The sequence below is a fragment of the Colletotrichum abscissum genome, assembly GCF_030869225.1.
Source record: "Colletotrichum abscissum strain IMI 504890 chromosome Unknown Scaffold_9.1, whole genome shotgun sequence".
Taxonomy (NCBI): domain Eukaryota; kingdom Fungi; phylum Ascomycota; class Sordariomycetes; order Glomerellales; family Glomerellaceae; genus Colletotrichum; species Colletotrichum abscissum.
Window position 1 is genome coordinate 491,044 of NW_026850536.1, and position 13,720 is coordinate 504,763.

The window sequence follows — 13,720 nt, forward strand, 5'->3', positions numbered from 1 at the left end:
GTTGCTCCCGCCCCTGCCACATTATGTAATCTCGTCTTCTTATCTTATCGTCGCAGCTAAGTTGAGGCACGTACCTTACCTTACCTCAGATGGGATGGAAGCGTCCAAAATTTCGAGGTCGTCTCATCTGTTCGCATCGCGGGCACTCGGCGACAACCCTAACGGCTGCGATTACAACGACGACGACGATCGGCATCACACGGTGCCGAACGAGAGACGAACATGGCGCCAAGATGTTCGGGTGGGCATACGGTGTTGCTCCCGTTTCTGTACCCCTCTTTATTTTTTTCAAAGAGCACCACCACGCCTCGTCTTGCTGCGAGAGCGGTTGCAAATAGTCGCCGCCATAGCTCCACCCAGGTAGCTCAAGAATCAAAGTCCACCAGACTCAACCCAGCTCCCGACGACTATTCCCAACCCATCTTCGCCGATAAAGCCTCAGTGACACTTTACGCGGGCCCCGGTGGCCACGGCTGCATCTCCTTCTTCCGCGACGCATACCTCCCCGACGGACCCCCCAACGGTGGCGACGGTGGCCATGGAGGCAACATCTACATCCAGGCTGTACACGGTGAGACGTCCCTGCACAAGTTAGCTAGGCGGCGTTTCATTCGAGCAGGGAAAGGAAAGTCTGGTCAGGGCAGCTCCAAGGGTGGTCAGCGAGGCGAGGACGTCATCATCACCGTGCCGATTGGTACTGTTGTCCGCGAGCTGGCCAGGGAAGACCCCATTGCCGAGGATGCGATCATGCAGCGCGCTATGAAAGCGCAAAGGAAGGCCGAGAAGAAGGCCAAATTGGCCCGTCAGGCTGAGTTAGCGGAGCAAGCGAGGCGAGAGTTGGAGGAAGGCATTGAAGAGGAGGATGAAGAGATGGCGGCGGAAAGGGAGGCGAAAGCGAAAAAGCAGGCCGAGGATGAATTCGACGAGCCCGAGGACCCCGATCGCAGCAAGTTCCTTCTGTACCCTGGCCTCTCAAAGTCGGATCTGAAGACGATATCCCTTCCCAAAGCCCCTACTCGCCAGCGTCTCTACCATCAACCACCCGGCCCGATCCAGCTCGACTTGTCGCGCCCGTCTCCGCAGCCCATTCTACTCGCCGTCGGCGGCATCGGCGGACTAGGCAACCCGCACTTCACGTCGCGCGAGTTCCCGCGGCCCATCTTCGCCACAAAGGGCGAGCGCGCCGTGACCATGGAGATTGAGCTCGAGCTCAAGCTCCTCGCCGACGTCGGGCTCGTGGGGCTACCCAACGCCGGCAAGAGCACCCTGCTGCGCGCCATCACGAACTCGCGCACCCGCGTAGGTAACTGGGCCTTCACGACGCTGCAGCCGAATATCGGCACCGTCGTCTTGGACAGCTACAAGGGCCGCCCCGTGATCAAGAGCTACAAGCGGTATCCCGCCGCGGACCCCGCATACGGCGGCAGCGGATCACCCGGCGCGGAAGAGGAGGTCCTGGTCGAGCAGCGGACCCGCTTTACGGTAGCCGATATTCCCGGTCTCATCGAGGGCGCCCACTTAGACCGTGGCCTCGGCATCGCGTTCTTGCGCCACGTCGAGCGTGCCGGCGTGCTCGCCTTCGTCGTCGACCTCTCCGCCGGTCCCGCCGTCAAGGCTCTCAAGGCCCTCTGGAACGAAGTCGGTCTGTACGCGCAGATGCGCGAGGAAGAAGAGCGCGCACGCGAGATCGACTCCCGCGTCGACTGGGACCTCAACGCAGGCACCACAAGCGGGGCCGCCGCTCTGCAAGGGACGCACGGCGCCATGATGGTCGCCGACGCACCGCCGGCGCCCCGGCAGGAATCGGGCCTACACATCGCGGCCAAGCCGTGGTACGTCGTCGCCACCAAGGCCGACCTCCCCGAGACCCAACAAAATTTCCGAGACCTCAAGGCCTACCTGGACGAGATCAAGCAGGGCACCGCGCCGCACCCGAGCGGGATCGAAAACGCCTGGACGGACAACGTCGCCGCTATCCCCGTCAGCGCCATCAATGGCCAGGGCGTCGATCGGATTGTCCACTGGACCGTGGGACTACTTGACGAGTAAAAGGGGGGGGAAAAGACAAGGGAAGAAGAAGAAAAATGTATCATAGCAATTTGTATCACCACCACTGTATAATGCCACTTTTGGAAGAAGCGTACTGTGCTCTTCCTGAGAACTTGCTTCCCTGGCCCAGCCCCTGAAATTGGCATGCAAGTACCTGAATGATATGAATATTTTGTACGAAAAGAGCGAATAGCAGCATGTTGCAAAACTGCCAAATTTATCTGGAATGGATACAGTCAGGCATCCCCGAGACCACGGTAGCGCCGAAGGGCTTGTACCATTTAACGAGGAAGGTCCTTTGGTTGCAATCAATAAGCAACTAATGAGGCAATTCACACTCAGGGGTTAACAAGAAACTTTTTGGCATTTCATTCGTAATGACTACTCCGTCTAGGGCGACTCTAATCGCCTTGATGGTGCGGAGGTGCTTCCATCCAACTCATTATCCAGGGTTCGACTATGTGCTCGTAAACCCAAAGCCAGGCAGCAAAAAGAACGAGTTGCTGCTCAATCGTAAGCGGTCGACCTTCCAATCCGTTTCTGCCTCCCAAGGGTACGTCCCCCCAATTTCCAAGTCAACCCAAGTAACCATTAGAATATTATAGGGTGAATAGTGATCATGCTGAGACCCGATCCTCTTCTGCTCTCCACGAAATCCTTACAACATGGCGAGAACAATCGCACCAGCCAGAACAGCAACACTGAAGGTCGTCGTGGTTGCACTGCTGCCAGGTACAACCGTCGGTCCTGTCGTGGGAACGCTGACGGTTCCATTAGTACCGGGGCGGCCCGTGCCGGAACCACCTCCGGAGCCACCGCCGGAGCCAGAGCTCTGAGAGGCAGACGGTGAAGCACCGCCAGTAGCAGTGCCGGTAGCAGCAGTGCCAGTCGCAGTAGCACCTCCACCGCCGCTTCCACCCGAGCCACCATCAGTAGTAGGCACCACAGTCGAGAGAGTCGTAGCGGTACCAGCGGCAGAACTCTGCTGGCTTGAGCCTGAGCCGGATCCACCTCCTGTAGCAGTAGCCGTTGCAGTCGCGGATGCTGAAGCTGCGCTGCTGGCCTGGGTAGAGGCACTAGCAGACGCGGTGTTTGTGGAGGAGGCCGAGGCCGAGGCTGATGAGCTAGAGCTGATGTTGTCGCATGAGAGGTCGTAGAGAGGCTTGGTAGTCAAGGTCGAGCCAATGACACCGAAGCTGGGGTTGGGTGTTGTTGGAGAAGAGTCCTGGAATGTGTACCACCAGACATTGGTCTTACCGAACATGGGGCAGCCGACGTCATTCCAGAACTTCTTTGCGTTCTCGAGAGATGGAACGGCAGCGCCGACAGTCTTGCCGCTGACGGGCCAACCAGTCTCAGTAACCCAAACGGGCTTTCCACCAACAGCTCCCTGGGTGGCAGCCAAAGCCTCGGCCCAGCGGTCCTTGCCGTCCGAAATGGAGTTGGGCTTGGTGTCCTCGAAGTAGGGGTAAGCGTCCATTCCAATCCAGTCACAGGCATCGATGACCGCCTTGTTGCTGCCATTAACCCAGGCGGTCCATGTGTCGACGTGACCAATAGGAGCGCTGCTCAGAGGCGAGTTCTTGATGACTTCTCGAACTTGCTCAAAGTACTTGACGAGAGTGCTGGGCTCGGCGCCAGAGAATTCGCCGTTGGCAATGCCGGTAGGCGAGTGGCGGTAGAGGTCCTCGCTGCCGACAGAGATACCAGCAACCAAGCCGTTGAGCTGACTGCCGTACTGAGAGACAGTCTTCTTCAGGGCCTCAAGCTCGTTGGCGAAAGCAGCATCACCGGCAGAGGCCCACAGACCGAGCAGAAGAGTTGTCTTTGTGGAAATGGCGGCTGGAATGGCAGAGATGGGATCATTAGTGCTTCCTCCCTGGACCATGGTGTAGAGACGAGCAGAGGTGAAGGCGCCATTGGTGCCCTCGAGGCTAGCTGCGGTCTTGAACTCGGATTCGAAGTCTGACTGTGCCTTTGCTTTACCGTCGGTGAAGGTAGATCCGTAGTTGAAGCCCTGGAAGGCGCTGGCCGTAGCCGCGGCGTATACAGCCGCCAGGCTCAGAGAGGCGCGCATAGTTGTGATGCCGAAGGAGTGTTTGCAATGTTGCAACAGTGACGATGTGATGCAAGGTAGGCGAGATGATGGGAGTTGGCTGGAATTGATGGCAAGGTCCAAGATTGATGGCAAGGTCCAAAGTTACCGTTGGAGGAGAGGCTGGGCACTCTGGGAGGAGTATTGACTACGGGTAAATATACAAGAGTCAGGCAGGTAGGTCCAAGGTATTGCAAAAACGAGAGACGGATGAGTGAGGTTGTCCCAGAGTCCCGTAGGTACAGAGCAGGATGAGGGTCAGATAAGGTATCGTGAGTGACAGTGAAGGTAGGTAGGGAGGAAGAAAAGTGATGAAGTCAGTCGGGCGATGAAAGGGTAGAAAAGGGAAAAGGCAAGTGACGGGGAAGGGCAGAGCAGGCAAGGAGGGATTCCCCAGACAGTAGGAGGGATGCTTGTCTAGATCACATCACAAGCTTGGGAAGTTGGGGGTGGTGTCCTACAGGGTTCCCTGTTCTTTGGGCCTCTCTATCTTCTTTTCTTGGGAAAGCTCTTCACTCTCGAGTCTCAACAAGAAAAACCTTGAAGGACGGGACGGGTGTAAAAGTCTGAAAGAGGCAAGTAAAGAAGCCAATTGAGTGGTGCCACCACACACCAACTTGACAGCACTAGTGTGTCTCTTCCTCATGCCCTCACTCCATCAAAACAACATCGAGGGCGCCACCATAGGTTCCTGAGAAACAACAACACAGTCATCGCAGTCTCATGCAGGAACGAGCCAAGGTGAGGTCACTGGTGTGGCCCGTATTCTCTATGTACACAACAAGCTTAGCACCATACAAAAGTGTGCTATAGGGTATGGTCTTGCCCCTGGAACGACGGTGGCGATGAGGTCACGCCGGGCACAGGGCAAGGCATTCGGGGCAGGCCCGGTCGAAACACCGGCCCAATCACGGCTGCCATCCTATTTTACCGGCGTCCCGGGCCTTTCCATTGCTCCCAACTGGGATGGCCGGGTCCCTGCTGGCTTGCCATATTTAGCAGTCTACACCCACTATTTTCTGTCCCCATGTCCCTGTCGCTGTCGTCCGGCCAGGCTGTGGCGCCCCTCCCCCGTATTTTCCAGCAACCACCATCATTGATGCCCCCTCCCGGATGACCAACATAAACACCTCATCTCTATGTATGCGGGACATTCCATTCGGGCCATAACACTGTCGCTCACTACTGTTTACCGAGTTGTTATGGTGCCGTTTTCCGGCGGGGTTATTCTGCAAAAATGCGAGCGAGGCTTTGATGTGTGAATTGAATGATCAGCAGCCTCTCGATTTGCTCATCCCGTTCCAAGGTGTTGTAGTGTCGCTGGCAACTATTGTCACACAGCGAACAACACGATGAGGCACCTACGCACCTGTGCAGTAGTTATGTCTTGGAAGAAAGTCTTTAACTGCAGGAGAAGTCGGTTGAGAAAGTATTGAGTGTGCGAGTCTTGACGACGGAAAGAAGTCTTGAGAAAGCCACAGAGCAGGGAGCCGGCGTGACATCTGCAGGTACCTATGCAAGCAAAGCGCCTGCTTCCCCGCCTACAATGCAGGGGCCCTGGGTAGTAGGCGCCGGGGCTGGTTCTGACTGCATTCCTGGACCTTAATTCTGCAAACAACATATCTTCTCATTGATCATTCCGGCAAAAGAAAACCTCACAACTTCTAAGGCTTTGTTGAGAAACTTCTGGCATTGCAGTCTCAGTGTACAGATACCAGTCGACCAACTTTAGCGCAGTTATTACCGGAGCATTGCCTCCTGGTCATGCAAGGCTATCAGTAAGGTACTGCCTGTAAGACACAGGACTTTCTCGCTATAACAGAACCATAGGGTCTCAGTGCTTGATATTCCGTACCATCCCATCTAATAGCAACTGCCCACATCGAGCCGAAGTTAATGGCCATCCCGTCTCCAACTGGGAAGACCGACAGAAAGTTGATAGATGTGAGAGCCGAATGGACTTTGGTATCTCTTCATTGACAGCCGGCAACTTCGGAAGACATCTGGCAACACCTGTCAGTCTATCACATTTCTTAGTCAAAGTCCTAGATTCCAAGAGCCCAACCTGGTTCACCGAACGTCGTCAGACGGGTAAAAGTGGGACGGGGAACTAGGCATCTTCACGCTGTCATCATACCGACAGATAATCACCTTGATCGACTTACGTTCTCAAAAGATGCCAACCAACGCTTATCGCGGGGACGTACCGCCATGGCAGAATACAAGGCAATATTACCCATCAGCCCTCAAGGGTAAGAAGAGGAACGAAAGCACCGGCATCAATCACAAGAATTGAGCTGACATCCTTAGGTCCATCATCTCGGACTCCAACGCGGCCCCCGAGCAAAAGCCAGTTGTCCGTGTCACTAAGGTGAAGCTATCACGTACAAGCACACGCAAGGTACGCACCGGGTGCATTACCTGTAAGAAACGTCACATCAAATGTGACGAGTCCAAACCACATTGCGGCAACTGTCTGCAGACCCGCGGCCACTGTGAAGGTTATCTCCTGGATCAGAAGAAGAACAAAAAGTCCTCAGGGCCCGCAGAGCTCTGTTGGGATTCTACCCAGGCCATCATCCCTCGAGTATCAGCAGTAGCAGTAGCATCGCCCACGGCGCAGACGAAACTGCACATCAACACGGTCGACTTCCGCGATGACCACAGCATGACCTACTTCAAGGAATTCGTCGGCCTGGTTCGCGGCCCCTGGATGAGAGCTGCCTCTACTGGCGATCTGTGGGAAGTCATGCTGCCCCAGCTGTCCCGCAACAATGGCACTCTCCGCTCCGCCGCCATGGCCATCGGCGCCTTGAGCGTGTGGTACCGCCAGTCCGCCCATATCTCCCTCCATGCCATCACCGTACCCGACCAGCCAACCGCCCAAGGAGACATCCATTACTTCCAGGCTGTAGCCCACTACTGCGACTCTCTCAAGATGCAGTGTAGACGGGCCTCCGCCCAGGACGCCGTCTTTCTATCTGTCCTCCTCCTCTTCTTCGAGACTCTCAGGGGCAACAGGAAAGCCGCCCTCGACCACGTCAACCACGCTCTGTCCCTTCTCCTCGCCATCGTGACGGACACAGATGCCCAACATCGCCTAGCCGACCTAGCCCCTAATCCGATGCCCGTCATCAGTGCCGTGGCAGATGTTTTCAATCACCTGGCAAAGCAGGCACGCACCGTCTTCAGGGGTCGTATCCTCGATGGTCCGCCCCTGCCAAACCTCGCAAAGCGCCTGCAGAGTACAAATCAAACAATGGAGACCTTCATGATGCTCCTCAATCAGACGCAGAGCGAAGCCGCCAATTCGCCAGAATCGTATCCTGACTCTTTCGGTACTCTCGAACAGTTCGAGCAGATCTGGCCCGCCATCCGACGTCACCAGGCCGCCATGGGCGCCGTCATGGAGGATACATTCAAAAAGTCTGGCCTCAGCAGCGCAGACGACGACGTCTCCATCACCAAACTCCACCTCGAGCTCTTTGGGAACCCTCGCATTCTCAGCTTCTGCGAAAACTTCCACAAGTCCATGGTCAAGCTCAACGCGGGCTTCCAACCCCTCTTCAACCAAATCATGCAAGCCGACATCGGATCCCCGACCTACCTCCGCGCCATCCTCCTGCGCATCGAGTTCATGGGCGTCTACATCTTCAGCAACGTGCCCTCCTTTATCCAAGACGCGAGCGCCCGCGCCCTAACGCCGCTGTACCGCGAGTACATCTCCCTCGCGCACATCGCCACGAGGGCCGCCAAGAAGGAGTTCGAGACGAACCCGGCCCACCACCTCTCTCTGCAGTGCAGTCTGAGCTGGTGCCTCCTCATCATCTCCCTCTTCTGCCGCGACCCCCTCGTGCGCGACGAGGCCATGTGGATCTTGAAGGAGTACCCGGGCCAGGACGGCATATGGAGCATCCGCGCCCTGTACGCCCTGGCTTTGCGGAACCGTCACGTCGAGCTGGTGAACGCCGTCGGCACGCCCGACGAACAGTGGCGCCGGCTGTGGCGCCGCGAGTTCGTCTTCGAGGACAGCGGCGACCGCGTCGTGCTGCGGTACATGGAGAGAGATGAGGTGACCGAAAAGTGGCAACTGGTGGAAGAGGCAGCCGATATCCCCAGAGATGGCGGGGAGGCCCAGTGGAAGCGGCAGGCCCTCACGATACATAGCGGACTGCTCATCTTGGACCTGTTCAATGCCGTGGCTCAGGGTGACATGGACACGAGGTTACCGATTGGCAGGCCGTGCTGAGAGACTGCAAGAGAGAGAGAGGCATGTTTCTAGATGCGATTCAAAGTGACGTCTCTAAATATGCTAGTTTGATACCCCCGACAATGAATCTGAACAAAAACGCAGTACATTTCCAACAACGCTGTCTGTTTGATGAGGATGGTTTGAGACTTCTACTTATACACTTCGTTCACTTTCGGCTACAACGTTCCTACGCCCTTCCTCCTGTCATGGACTGAAAACTACTGGTCGAGGGCCTGACTTTGACACTGATACAAACTTATGTTAGCAAAGCACGATCATTCAAGTTAGGCGGAACCAGAAGAAGCGCAACTTACCATTTCCCAGTACACGCCCTGTTTCCGAATAAGCTCGCCGTGGCTTCCCTTCTCCACCACCCGCCCCTCGCTAAACACGAAAATCACGTCTGCGTTCTGAATCGTCGACAGCCGGTGCGCCACGGCGACGACGGTGCGGCCGTCGCGCGCCCTCTCGAAAGCCGCCTGCACAATCTTCTCCGACTCGGAGTCGAGCGCCGACGTGGCCTCGTCCAACAACAAAAGCTTCGGCTCGCGGATGAGGGCGCGCGCGATGGCGATGCGCTGCTTCTGGCCACCCGACATGGAGACGCCCTTGGCGCCGACGTCGGTGTCGTACCCTTCGGGCAGCGAGATGATGAAGTCGTGGATGAAGGCGTCGATGCAGACCTCGTGGATCCTCTCGTCCGATATGCTGCTGGGGTCGTCGATGCCGAAGAGGATGTTGTCCCGGACCGTGCCGCGGAACATGATGGGCTCTTGCGGCACGAGGGAGAGGTTCCGACGGTAGTCGTAGACGTCGAGCTCGTTGATGTCTACGCCGTTGCAGAGGATGGAGCCGTGGTTCCGGTTCAGGTCGTAGAAGCGTTCCAGAAGCGAGATGATTGTGGTCTTGCCGCATCCCGAGGGTCCGACAAAGGCCGCGTACTGGCCCTTTTCGATGGTCAAGTTCAGACCCTCGAATACGACGACGTCGCGCGTGGGGTACTTGAAGTGGACATCTTGCAGCTCGATCCGCACGCCGCCTTCGGACTCGACAATGTCTTCCACCCCTCTCGTCGCACTCTGGCCGACGTCTGCCGACTCCCGAACGTCGAGGATCCGGTCCGCCGCCGCGGCTGCTTGCGCGGCGCTGGGCGCCACGGCTAGCGTTTGACTCGCTGCTTCGGCGCCCTGAATGATGGCCATGAAGCAGACGAAGAACGCCTCCATGGAATACTCGCCTGTGGCGAGGAGCCTGCCGCCGTAATAGAACACCAACGCCTGGCAACCGAGACTCACGCTGTCGGCAAATCCATACAGCGCAGCTGTCCACTGTGCTTTGCGGCGAGCCTCGAGGATGTGACCGTTTAGGAGCTTCTCGTACCGCGCATTGATTGTGGACTCCATGCCGAGAGAGGAGACCGTCCTAATTGCTCCAATGGCCTCAGTGGCAAACTGCGAGCTCTCTCCGAAAACAGCCATGTTCATCTTGTCGAATTGGACCTCGTGTCTGTACTTCCAGAGACCTGCGCCCAACATAATTGGCATCGTGATGAACATGGCAACCAGGCCGAGCTTCCAGCCAAAGATGAGAGCGATGATGACACATCCGAGAACGGTGAAGACACCAGAGAGCAACATGGCCAGGTTCAGCCCGAGGAGTTCCTCCAGCAACTTCGCGTCGCCCGAGACCCTGGCGCTGAGAGCGCCGTGGGAGTTCTTGTCCTGGTCGAAAAAGCTAATCTTCTGGTGAAGCATGTCGGTCAAATATTGCCTCTTGTACTCGGCGCTGACGAAGTACTGCAGCCGCAGGCCGACCCAACCCTGGGCGACGTACGCGAGGCCGACGCCCCCGGCGAGGGCGAGCCACATCAGACCCCAAAAGCTCGCCTGTCTCCTCAGCTCATCGCCAGTTAGTAGGAAGACGGCAATGACTTTGGAAAACAGCCATGCTTGTATCGGTGTGCCGGCCGCGGTCGCCATGCAAGATAATATGACGGCTGCATACGACGTCCACTTTGCTCGCCTCTCAAAAAGAAGCTTACCAAAGCTGCGGACCAGGCCTCGGGGCTCATGGGACGAATCACCCTCAGCAGTGTCGCTAAAGGCGGCACTTCTGAAGTGCTCATGGCCATTGACCTTCTCCTCTGTTTCCGAATCAAGCCCAGACGTAGATGCCTCGGACACCGACTTTCCAGGCGTTGACAAGTTCAGTGCTTGAGCTCTTACCAGGGAGCTGTAGACGCTGGATGGATCGCTCAGGAGGCTTTGATGGGTTCCTTGCTCGACCGCCTGTCCTTTTTGGAGAACCACAATGTTGTCTGCTTTCTTGATGGTTGAAAGCCGATGGGCGATGGTAATGGTAGTTCGGCCCTGTGTCACTCTGTCGAGTGCTGCCTGGACTATCTTCTCACTCTTGGCGTCGATAGCACTGGTCGCTTCGTCGAGAATGATGATGCGCGGCTTCTTGATGATACTTCTAGCAATGGCAAGTCGTTGTTTTTGGCCGCCTGAAAGCTTCGCTCCGCCGTCGCCGACTCGCGTATCATAGCCCTGTTAAAAAGTTTAAAGTCAGTAAAACGCTCCTTCAATGCAATCAGCTGCTAAGGAGAAGCAATTATAATTTACTCACATCAGGTAATCGGCTGATAAACTCATGAGCGTACGATTCCTGGCATGCGTCACGAACAAGCTCCCGTTTCACCGTCTCAGGCTCCTTCTCCCACTCGGTCCCAATGAGACCATTCGCAACGTTGCTGAAGATGGTGTTATTGAAGAGGAAGGGCTCCTGCTGGACCAGACCGACTTGGGATCTCCACCACTTGAGGTCGAGATCCTCCAGGTTCACGCCGCCGACGGTGATTGAGCCGGCCAACTCGGGTCGAATGAGTGACTTTGACTCGTCGGTGACGCTCTCGACCCTCTCAGCTCCCGGTTTCTCGGACGATGCATCATCCACGACCCGGGGCAAGGCGTGCTGCTCCCTCAGACTATACCACCGCTCCAGCAAGCCGACGATGGTGCTCTTGCCCGATCCGGATGGGCCAACGAGGGCGACATTCTGACCTGGTTGTATGCGGAAGCTCAGTGAGTTGAGAACCTTGACTCCAGCTCGGCTAGGGTATTCGAACGTCACGTCCTCAAAGACAATATCCTCTGCATCGATTTCTGGCTTCAGAGTACCGGAAGGAGGCAAAGGAGCGTCGATCACCGTGAATAGCTCACATGCCGCGACCATTGCCTTGCTTACAGCGATGACCGGGGTTGAAATCCTCTCCAACGAGGTCAGAATCATCATGACGGACATGAGAACCACGACAACCACGCCAGCATCGCTGAGGGCACCGGCAATATATCTCTGAGTGCCGTACCAGAAAGCCAGGCCGAACGCGCCGAATACGCCAAAGAACTGAAGTCATATTAGCTCTCACTTACACTTTGGGAACTTGGCTGAACAGGAGAGTAAAACGTACGATGAGGCCAAACTGAATTGCAACAACCGGAGCAGTTTTCTGAGCCCGTCTCCTGGCTTCATGCACCCATGCCTCGTAGCGAGAGATAATGTGCTTCTGCGCACCGCAAGCCATTACCAACCGCACTCCGCCGAGAGCCTCGCTGGCGATCGCGGTGCCCTGGGCATCAGCTTCCGTCGTTTCAGTCTCCCCCTTCACAATCACCGGTAAGCAGAAGGACAGAACCAAGAGAATGTACAAGATCAGCGACGAAGTCACCAAGGTGAGATCCCAGCTCCAAATGAAGGCAATGACCAGGGCCGCCCAGATCGTGCCGTTGAACTGCAAGAATGTCCCTAGACGATCAGAGATGCCGATTTGCAAGGTGGCAGACGTGCCAGTGATGGCCGTCGCGGCGGCGCCGGGCGGCATCGAGTCAATGACGTGGATCGACTGGTCGAACAGCGAGCGGAGGTAGTGCAGGCGGATAGCGGACGAGAGCCGGATCCCAATCATTCGGAAGCAGAACTTATTGATGGCGTTAAGGAACCAGCGACCGAGGAAGAGTGCCGTGATGTAAAGGGCCTGGCGGTTCAGGAGGCTCTCAAACTGCGCCGTGGTGACGGTCGAGCCGCTAGCAAAGTAGCCTGTGAACTGGCCGACGAGCTGGCCAAAGATGATGTTCATCAGAGGTAGCGTCACACCCGCGGCGATGGACGCGAACGCCGCAACCACGTAGACGAAGAAGTCCCATTTCGTTGCATAGGTGAAGACCCTGAGATAATCCGCAAACTTTGGCTTTCGCACCGGAGCCTGTGTACCCGTCGTCGAGGTGATCTCGTCGGTTCGGACTGGAATCTTCGCCATATTTTGGCACCACCTTCGTAGGTGTCGTCGTGCCCCTTGAGCTTGATCTTCTTTCTGGCGTATAGATATCGATGTCGTGCAAAGAGGCTTTCCGTCCTAGATTAGTGCCCCTTTTTTCGCCTTCCGTGTAAGTCTGACAGTTTCCTTCCAGACTTTGACAGGAGAAGGAAATTGAAGGTTACTTTTGGGGGTGTGAGAAAACCGTCCGTCCGGATTGCTTTCCTGCTTGCTTCATCCATCCTGATGACTTTTTTGTCCCATTGATGTTTTGACGTCAGAAGGTCCGACCTCGTGCTTCAAGGCGACGGACGTCCTTTTCCTCTGGTTCTTGGGCCTCTTTGTTGCCCTATCTTGTTTTCCTTCTGGACGGCAATGTGCATGCAGCAAATCGAAACGAGGCACTGCTGTCGATAGGCCGTGTAAGTGGAGGTCCGAGAATAAAAAACGAGCTGAGAGCTATTACATGATGAGACTATCTCTCTCGCGACGGCGAGACCGAGGTGAAAACCCGTAAAAAGTCTGATGACAAGTTGAAGTGAGATTTGTTAGTCTTCCATAGACTCGGGACCTGATGAAAGCCCGACGCAACGTCTCCCTTCCATTTTCGTACTTCTTTCCGCAGCCCGTCTCTGGGAAGCTCATCCCGCGCTGGATGCTGTCTCAGACGGACACTTGACAGATTGCGAACTACTGCAAGGGCCTCACTAGCAACCGTTTTTGGAAGGCGTAGAGCCGTGCGCTCGGGAACCCGGGTTCGATCCAGGAGACAGGCGGCGAGTTTGGGCCAATCACGGCAGTCTTCTCATACCCGACTCTCCGTAAACAATCTTTCAAGGAAGACTAAGGCAAGCAGCCCAAAGCAAAGACTTATGCATCGGTGAAAGGTGGGAAACACGTCCTCGGGGCTCGGAGTTGCGCTTGCAAGACAGATACTGATACGGGTGGCGATGCTGCAAGCTGCAGAGCGTACCGACGTGAGGAAGGAAGCTATCGCTTCCCCCTTCTTCGA

At 56.2% G+C, this 13,720-nt stretch overlaps 4 protein-coding genes across 4 annotated transcripts; 2 read left to right on the forward strand and 2 right to left on the reverse strand.

Moving 5' to 3' along the window:
* Window positions 1-233: 233 nt before the first annotated feature.
* CABS01_04666 (obg family GTPase CgtA) lies at window positions 234-2,049 on the forward strand (the record flags this gene model as incomplete). Its single annotated transcript, XM_060538036.1, has 2 exons — window positions 234-269; window positions 379-2,049. 2 exons carry the CDS (start codon window positions 234-236, stop codon window positions 2,047-2,049), a joined length of 1,707 nt encoding a protein of 568 aa, XP_060389698.1.
* Window positions 2,050-2,707: 658 nt separating this feature from the next.
* On the reverse strand, window positions 2,708-4,126 carry CABS01_04667 (glucan 1,3-beta-glucosidase; the record flags this gene model as incomplete). The annotated part of the gene is made up of 1 exon (XM_060538037.1): window positions 2,708-4,126. The coding sequence occupies one exon, from the start codon at window positions 4,124-4,126 to the stop codon at window positions 2,708-2,710; it is 1,419 nt and encodes a 472-aa protein (XP_060389699.1).
* Window positions 4,127-6,355: 2,229 nt separating this feature from the next.
* CABS01_04668 (uncharacterized protein) lies at window positions 6,356-8,393 on the forward strand (the record flags this gene model as incomplete). Its single annotated transcript, XM_060538038.1, has 3 exons — window positions 6,356-6,396; window positions 6,455-6,545; window positions 6,627-8,393. 3 exons carry the CDS (start codon window positions 6,356-6,358, stop codon window positions 8,391-8,393), a joined length of 1,899 nt encoding a protein of 632 aa, XP_060389700.1.
* Window positions 8,394-8,614: 221 nt separating this feature from the next.
* Window positions 8,615-12,711, reverse strand: CABS01_04669 (ABC transporter; the record flags this gene model as incomplete). Its single annotated transcript, XM_060538039.1, has 4 exons — window positions 8,615-8,641; window positions 8,711-10,945; window positions 11,025-11,801; window positions 11,866-12,711. The coding sequence occupies 4 exons, from the start codon at window positions 12,709-12,711 to the stop codon at window positions 8,615-8,617; spliced, it is 3,885 nt and encodes a 1,294-aa protein (XP_060389701.1).
* Window positions 12,712-13,720: the final 1,009 nt, after the last annotated feature.